Genomic DNA, 9234 nt, shown 5'->3' on the forward strand with positions numbered 1-9234 from the left:
ATGCATGTGTTGTTCTACGTCTCTGTTTGACTACTTCCTCCCAGTTTCCTTTTCCTTTATCACTGTTTACTTTTTTGGGATATGAAGATCTACTTCCACCGGAAGGTAGATCCAAAAGGGTGTTGCTGTATGATAAATTGCTGGACTGTATGTTTTTGTTATTAGTCCCATTTGATTTGCCAACTTATTTCCACCCAAAACTATCTATCTTGGCACTCTCCCAACATGGCTGAAGAACCTTCACAGTTGGATGCTGTTTACCTTTGTGACTCTTCAATTTTGCCCAGTAGTTCATCATAAACTGTTTAAATCTTAATTGCAATGGCATTTCTCCATCTCAACCTGTACTGCATTAGCTGGAAATGTCTTTAAAGCACCTCACCATAATCTTAATACATACTTCTGCATGACTTCTAGTTTTCTTTCAATAATGTTTATGCTGCCCATCTATAGACCAGGCTTCCATAGTCCAATACTGCATTCAACTAACATAAATGTTTTTTAACACATTTCTGCATGCACCCCAACCTGACCCTGTAAGACTTCTCATTATATTTAAAACCATTTTGCACTTTTTCCTCAAACATCTTTTAGTCAAATACAACACCTAAAAGAAGGAAAAAAGAAAATAACTTATTCTAATTGTTTTCCATACATCTTTATCGACACATATTTTATCCGTTTCCTAGTAAACAACACTACCTTTGTTTTTTCAACAGAAAACTCAAATCCCCATCTATATGACCATTTCTCAACCATCCCAATTGCTTTCTGAATCTTATCTTGGAGAAACTGGATATTATTGCCTCTCTTCCGTAGCGCTCCATCATCCGCAAACAATTACTTTCCTATATCTGGGCCGATTTCTGCAAAAACTTCATGAATCATGAAAGAAAACAACAATGGACTGATACCACTCCCCTGAGGTGTGCCATTTAGTGCCCATCTTTGCTTGAATCTGCTTGTCCAACAAGAAGTCTCAGATCCAATTAAATGTTCTTGCATTAATCCCCATTTTATACAGTTTAATCAATAACTCATCCTTCCACACTATAACATGTGTTTTTTCAACATAAAAAAATACTGCTTGGACTGATTCTTTGTTGGCTTGTGCTTTTCTTATTTAATTTTCCAGACAAATTACCGGCTCCATTTCCCCCTTCCTTTCCTGAATCCACTTTGATATGGAGATATGAGTCCTTGCGTCTCTAAATAATAATTTCGTCTATCTGCTATCATCCGTTCCATAACCTTCCCTATGTTTGATGTAAGTGCAATGGGCCTGTAGCTAGCTGGATTTGTGGGGTCTTTCCCTAGCTTTATCATAGGTATGACCATGGCTTCTTTTCAGCTATTTGGTAGCTTGCCTTCTTCCCATATTCTATTGTACGTTTCCAACAGTTTATTTTTTGTCTTTCTACCCATTTTTTTCAACATAATATAACAAATCTCATCTTTCCCGGGTGAGGTTAGTCCAGCCTTATCTATTCCTCTGCTCATTTCTTGCAATGTAAAGGGTACATCCAATATATTGCTAAAACTCTCATTTCTGTCTAATTCCTCAGCATACTCTTGTTTAGTTTCTTCCCTTCCTCCTTTACCCTTTTCTGTTAAATTATTAGAATTATGAATATCTTTAAAAACCTTGACCATTATTTATGATTTGTCTTTATTTGATATCCTTATTTCATCTATTTTCTGTATTACTGGGTATTTTCTTTCTTTCCGGACTCCCCTCATCTTTCTTATCATACCCCACACATTGTTGTGTTCTTCCAATTGCGCTACAAAATTCCCTCCATTTCCTTTTCTTCACCTCTTTGATTACTTTTCTTACTTGTGCATGTGATTTTGTTAAACTCCATCCAACTTCTGAGCCGCTTATCAAGGGTTGCGGGCGTGCTGGAACCTATCCCAGCTATCATCGGTAGGAGGTAGGGTACACCATGAACTGGTTGCCAGCCAATCGCAGGGCACATAGAAACAAACAACCATTCGCACTCACATTCACAGCTATGGGCAATTTTAGAGTCTTCAATTAACCGACCATGCATGTTTTTGGGATGTGGGAGGAAACCGGAGTGCCCTGAGAAAACCCACGCAGGCACGGGGAGAACATGCAAACTCCACACAGGCGGGGCCGGGGATGGAACCCCAGTCCTCAGAACTGTGAGGCAGACGCTCTAACCGTGCCGCCGCCTTTATTATCATCTCCCTAACATTCTTATCAATTACTTCAATATCTGCTTTACCATTTATATACTCGCTTTCCTTTTCACACAAATATTTAAACTGATCCCAGTTTGCCCTATTCAAAATCCATTTTACCTCTCTCTCATCATTCTCTGTTGTACCAGCCACTTTATCTATGCAACATAGTGTTGGTCTATGATTGCTACTGACTGTCGTGTCCTCCATTACTTATCATCATTTAAACACACCAAGTGTCTCTCCTCCAACAATTGCTCTATCACTTACTCATTTTTATCAGTATTCCTTCCTCCCCATAATGTCCTATGTACATTAAAGTCAGCATTCTAGATAATATAACCATTTGACTGTCCCTCTTGGGCCTGAGTACTAAGGTCATCTCTCACCTCTTTCCATGTTAATTGTTTGATATTAAGATTTTTTTTTTGCTGCTCTAATTATTATTTATAATTACTCAAGGTAATTAATTACTCAATAATTACTCATTACTATTATTTATAATTACTCAAGGTGTTTCATACAGGTGTTTCACACCTGTATGAAAGCACACTCACATCAAGTCAATGTCTTTATTTTGATAGTACAGTATATAAGCTGTATTACAAAAAAAAATATATTTCGCAGGTCAAATGTTAAAACAAATTCAATCAGTTTGTCAGGTAGAATTAACACTTTTTACAATATATTTTTAATGATATGGTCATGATTTATTGATCATCAGTTGTTTGAATCAGTAAACCAACGGAATCTAGCTGACATCTTGTGCAGGAGGGACGTTATCATCCAAGTTGGAGGTGATTCTGCCAACGCTGACTTGGTTGTGTAAATTTTGGAGCCTTTGCTTCTGTACGCTGTGTTGAACCCCATAAGCAAAGTAGATGATTAAACCTGTTGGAAAGAAAATATATTTGTGTTATGTCCACCCATTTTGATGTAGAATGTTATTCTATATTCTTCACATACCTATGGCCATCCACACGGCGTAACGTATCCATGTGTCCGATCCCAGTTGAATCATTAAGTAAATATTGATCCAAGTGCTCAAGATCGGAAGAACTGGCACAAAAGGAACCTGCATAAGCCAAAGAACAGAAACACAGTGAAATAGTAAATTAAAGTAGTAAAATTGGCATTAATGTTAAAACACTTAATAAAATTCACTATACAGTATCAACAACATTATTGGGAAACCTTGCCTATAAGCATAAAGGAAGTATACACAGAAGAAAATTCACATTCATCATGGGCATCTCCGTTCTTCCATTGTCTCTCCATTAGTGTAAGTATTGTGATTAACAAAGGTAACATGCCATAAAAGCAGCTCTCGTTGTGCTCTGCGGTTGTCTCCAGATAATGAGGATGGCGAGGATCAGAATTGATGTCACTAAAACAACATAGAGCACACGCCACCACTCCAAAGACTGAAGCGAGATCGCAGCTTGGGATATGAAGAGACTCAGGATGGTTGCTAAAAATACTGAGATAAAACAAAATGCCAGCTCAAGTAATGACAAATAACAGAATACGGTCATACACATCATACTAATAGAGAATACGAACAGAAAATAACAAAAAGATCACTTACTGATACAAACTGTCAAAACAGACACATTCTTTGATGTCCGTGCTGTGCATTGTGAATGAGGAAAAAATAGTCCTCTGACCGTAAATGGTTTGACTTCTTTATCAGCATCGACGTCCGCTTGGTATCTGTAAAAGTGAGGGCATTGTGGATGTACAAATCTAACCTGGCTCAATAAATCTAACATTTCATCTATAATGATACAAAAACGTCACATTTTGCCTCATACATTTTTGGAAAAAATATACAGGATGTCCAAAAAGTCACTATACTCTCCCTTTTTTTCTATTTTGTTTTTGGTATCATTAGGACAGAGGTGAGGCCATCAACATTTAACATCTTGGGCTTTGCAGTTTTTGTAAGCATATCATTTCCTTTCCCATGGTTCGCCAATTGACATTGGAGCAGCACGGCAAAATTGCCGCCTGGCAAGAAGTTTTTCTGTCTGTGACTGGAGTTCAGCGGTAGTTTGAGAAGCTTTATGGCCATCACACTGTTCCAACACATAGCACAATATGTATGCTATCGATAGCATCTGTTGAATGGAGCTTTTGTGAATGCTGAAGGATAGGATCTTTTTTTAAGAAACTTGCCATGGATAGTGTAAATTGTATGATGAGTTGGAGCAGTGTGACAGCCATAAAGCTTCTTAAACTGGCTCAGGACTGCAGCCGGGGACAAAAGAATTGCCAGGAGGCAATTTTGCAACACTGCTCCCATGTCAGTTGGCGAGCCATGGGCAAGGGAGCGATAATGCTTCCAAAAACTGCAAAGCCTGAGTTGTCAAAAGCCGATGGCCTCACGTCTATCTTAAAGATGCCTGAAATGAAATACAAAAAAGAAAGTATATCATGACTTTAGGAAACACCCTGGATTTAAACAACCATCAATACTCTACAAAAATGTAGGTCCATGTAAGTCAAACAATTATTTTATTCAATTAGTATGTTGAGCATTATCTCCAATTATGCAAACTGATAGTTAGGGATTAAAGGGCTTCACAGCATGAAATCACACACTAGACAAATCCGAAAACAAATCTGAAAAAACTAAAATTACCTTAATATGAGAATACACATGGCAACAAGGGTATAGGCAAACAGGGTTCCAATGGACATCATGTCAACCAGCGCCTTCAGGTCAAACAATAACACCATGATGGCTGCAAGGTCATGAGCAAATAGCACAATAGCATATTAGATTACACATGTTGTTCTCATTTGACAAAAAAATACTTGTTTGTTTGTTTGTTTGTTTGTACCTGCGACAACGCCTGAAGCCAGAGTAGCAATGGCAGGACTTTGTCTCTTGCTCATTTTGCTCAGGAGGCTAAAAAGAAGGCCATCCCTAGCCATAGCAAAGATTACTCGGGGCATAGGGAACATTGATCCCAAGAGGCTGGTGGGCAAATTAAAACAAGTTTGATGAAATAATAAATAAACATCATCTCCTTATAAGAAAATAAGATGAACAAACAACCAACTGAACTGAAAACCATAGTGGACTGTTGTATTCATACCTTGTTGACAGTGCACAGAGGGATCCCACTGCCACAGCGTATTTTGCAGGGTCCCAGCCCACATATGTAAATGCCACAGGCAGTGGGCTGTGAAGACTGAGCAAATCGAACGGCATCATTAGAGTCAGGGCAGCGGATACGCCAAAATAAGCCAGGAAGCAAATGAGGAGGGACAACACAATCCCGAGCGGGATTGACTTCTGGGGATTCTGAACCTCCTCTCCTAAGGAAAAACAAAAACACACACACTCATACCTACAGCACAAGGCGTATTTGCCCATTGGTCAGAACATGACATACACCTACCTGCCTTTACAAATACAATATATGCTCTGATGCATACATGCTACAAGATGTATTATTTTAACAATCGTCTTATTTATGAGGTAACATACTTCTAATATTTTGGTTACCTTATTAAGCCACACGAGCCATAATATTAGAAACAGCTTTCTGTATGATGCAGTACAGTTGCACCACTGGTAAACATTGTTAAATTCATCTCTAGTATTATTATTTTCTAAAGGAAGAATTTTGATTTTCATTTAATATTTTTTCAATATTTAATTCTGGTGCATTTAAGTCTTGCAGTGTACTACATCAGTTAGTTTACCTGCTGTGGCAATGCAGTCAAAGCCGACAAATGCGTAAAAGCAAGTAGCTGCTCCTGCTAATGTTCCATCAAAGCCAAAGGGGAAAAATCCACCAGATCCAAAAATCATGGTTTCATTCAGTGATGACGTGTTTCTGTAGCAAATGGACAGGACGCCAATAATGTTATTCATATTTTGAAGCACAGAAAAGCAAACCATTCAGAGAAAAGTATCGGAAGGCGAGAGGAGCTGCAGCTCTAACAGCTTCCACTCGTCGGAAGACTTTCTACACAGATTTCGGTATGCTTCTAGGGAATTCTTATGTCCATTCATCCAGACTAACATGTGAGGTATGTTTGGTAAGATTGAGGGGAATGAGAGGGGCAAGCCCAAATCTTAAAGGTGTGTCTGTGGTCCATGTAGTTTATTAGAGTGGTAGAAAAAAAGATCCATACTCATGTGAATTTTGGAGAGTTTCTTCATCAATGTACCAGTTGTTGAGATCTCCCTTTATGAAGCCAGAGAGGATAATAAAGAGCAACACTGCGATGTTAACTGCTGTAAAAACTTTGTTCACGACGGCAGACTCTTTAACACCAAATGCAAGAATACCTAGATGGGAAATACACACAGTCAAAATTAATATTCAAAGTAGTTGTGACCAAATACTTGAGCATGTGGATGATTAAATCATGCCTGCCAAGAGCATGATAAGGCCAGCTGCAAAGAAGTCTGGGTAGGGAGCTAATCCTGGCAGGTCCATGGCAGCTCGTTTTCCCAATGAATTGGCAATGACATTTCCAATGAGGTCATCAAAGGTTCCACTCCACGCACTGGCCACGCTCGACGTCCCTAAACACAACAAATGGGGACATAATTTAAAAAAATAATTTCTTAGACTCGCTAAAAAGTCAAGGTGCAAAACAAAAAAAATATGAAATGGCGTTTTTATTTGAATGAATGAACACCAACCAATTAAGTAGACCATATACAATGAAAACCACAGCAGTCTCTCTTACTGTCTGAATTTAGATACTTTTTAAAATTTCCAAATCATCTTCAATGGTAATGTTATAAATATCACTGACAACAAAACTAATGCAGCACAGTGTGATGGTGGTTAGCACATCCGCCTCATATTTCTGATGGGTGGGACTTCAAATCCGAGCTTCGGCCTTCCTGTGTGGCGCTTGCATGTTCTTTCGTGTTTGTATGGGCTTTTCCGGGTACTCCGGAGTACATTCACAAAACATTCATGTTAGGTTAATTGCAAATGTGCATGTGATTGGTTATTTGTTTATACTGTATGTACCCTGAGAGTTACTGTCAAAGTCAGCTTGGATAGATTCCAGGTCACCTGTAACCCTGAACAGGATAAACAACAATATAAGCAGTACAAAATGGATGGATGGATATATGGATGAATGGAGGACCTATATTGTATATGTATTTACCTATGACATAAGACAGGAGAAGGTTCCAGCCAGTGATAAAAGCCCATATCTCCCCCACTGTTACGTAGCTGTAGAGGTAGGCAGAACCAGTCTTGGGAACCCGAGCTCCAAATTCAGCATAGCACAAGCCTGCAAAGACTGAGGCTATGGCTGCTATCAAGAAGGAGATGATGATACTGGGCCCAGCCACGGTTCTGGCCACCTCTCCGGACAGCACATACACGCCTGCGCCTAATGTGCTGCCCACCCCCAAAGCCACAAGGTCAAGGGTTGTCAGGCAGCGGCGGAAGTTGGACACCTCTCCTTCGGGCTCCAGAGGTTTCCTGCGTGACAGGCTCTGAAGGAATAGCAGGATCTTTGCACCAGACATCCTAGTAAAACACTATGATACACGGTGTATAAGGTAATGATGAACAAGTAAACATTCATTTAAAATCCAAAAAAAGGCAGTCTGGCATAGCACTTGATTTTAACAAAAGGTCTACACTTATAAAGTAATATCATCAAAATGTTAACTTGAATGTTCAAGATTCAAAACGTTATTACCATTTGTGAAATACTGTTAAATGATTGGCAAATTTTAGGAAAATATTACTTTAATGGGGAACATTGTTCGTTTATTTAGGGATAGTACATGGTCAGGTGAAGCCATTTGTCTTGACATTGTGTGTTTCCTTTTAAATTGTAATGATAACTGAAATCACCCAGCCGGCATGGTGGGCGATTGGTTAGCACATCTGCCTCATAGTTCTGGGGACCGGGGTTCAAATCCCAGCCCTGCCGGTGTGGAGTTTGCCTGTTTTCCCCGTGCCTGGGTGGGTTTTCTCCAGGCACTGCGGTTTCTTCCCACATCCCAAAAAATATGCATGGTAGGTTGATTGAGGACTCTAAATTGCCCGTAGGTGTGTATGTGAGTGCAAGTGGTTGTTTGTTTCTATGTGCCCTGCCATTGGCTGGCGTCCGGTTCAGGGTGTACCCCACCTTCTGCCCGAAGATAGCTAAGATAGGCTCCAGCAGCCCATGTCCTTAGTGAGGATAAGCACGAAGGAAGATGGATGGATGGATGAAATCACCCAAATGCCCCCAATAAAAAGTTGTTAGACCGTTGAATATTTGGCCTAATAATAAACAGTACACACATAATGAAACATACAGGTTTAAATGGCTTTTAAGGGTTACCCGTAATTTGATTGTAATTAGTGCCTGCATATAACGAGTCAATGCGTTTTTGAGCCCTTTAGTGATCCCTGCACATTTCATCCAGGGCTGCACTAACTATGTTTGATACTGAGCCACTGAAATGCAAAAGAACTGTCAAAGGACCTCAGAGAAAAGGTAGTTATGAATCATAAAAAGAATATAAAAAGCTATGTATTTGAAAATGACAATCTCTGACAAAGAAGTGAAACATTTGTGGTCCTGTTGATACCAAGCCACAGTCAGGCAGAGTGACAAAGATTTCACCCACAAATGCCATGAAGATTGTTAAGGATGCAAAGAAAAAAAAAAAAAGTTGTTTTTCCTGATTAGTTTGGTTTCCTTTAAAAAAACAAAAATGGGCCAAATTTAAAAAATCCTGCCAGGGTATGTAAACTGTACAACAGCACAACTGTAAGTAGTCTTTGTTTAGTTAGTGCCATGCCTGTTGGGCTTTGATGATAAAAATTTAAATGACATGAACCCCATTACAAGTTGTAGATGGCACTCCTTATAAGTGACCTTAGATATGATTAGTAGTAATGGAAAAAAATAGCAAAATAGATGACTCTTACCCAAAAAATAATCCCTTACCTTTGCAGGATGTGCGTGACTTTCAACACGTTTCGGACCGCTGTACTTATGAGAATATGTCAGTCCCTCCATTCTGAACTCTTC

At 39.3% G+C, this 9234-nt stretch overlaps 1 protein-coding gene across 1 annotated transcript; it reads right to left on the bottom strand.

Annotated features, from left to right (window-relative positions):
* Nucleotides 1-2959: 2959 nt before the first annotated feature.
* zgc:175280 (cationic amino acid transporter 2 family protein) lies at nt 2960-9234 on the bottom strand. The gene is made up of 12 exons (XM_061703212.1): nt 9151-9234; nt 7360-7714; nt 6602-6757; nt 6361-6517; nt 5926-6059; nt 5313-5535; nt 5055-5191; nt 4853-4955; nt 3797-3921; nt 3522-3688; nt 3175-3283; nt 2960-3099 (listed from the first exon to the last, which is right to left on the bottom strand). Exons 1-12 carry the CDS (start codon nt 9220-9222, stop codon nt 2960-2962), a joined length of 1878 nt encoding a protein of 625 aa, XP_061559196.1. The 5' UTR covers nt 9223-9234.

This window comes from Phycodurus eques, chromosome 17 (genome assembly GCF_024500275.1).
Source record: "Phycodurus eques isolate BA_2022a chromosome 17, UOR_Pequ_1.1, whole genome shotgun sequence".
NCBI classification, from domain to species: Eukaryota; Metazoa; Chordata; class Actinopteri; order Syngnathiformes; family Syngnathidae; genus Phycodurus; species Phycodurus eques.

Bases quoted from the DNA above. Each gene is read 5' to 3' on its own strand.
- zgc:175280 (XM_061703212.1), bottom strand. From the start codon at position 9,222: ATGGAGGGACTGACATATTCTCATAAGTACAGCGGTCCGAAACGTGTT. The intron at 6,518-6,601 runs GCATGATTTAAT...TTTCCCATCTAG, and splicing joins CCTTATCATGCTCTTGGCAG to GTATTCTTGCATTTGGTGTT. The intron at 3,284-3,521 runs GCATGTTACCTT...TGGCTTATGCAG, and splicing joins CAACGAGAGCTGCTTTTATG to GTTCCTTTTGTGCCAGTTCT.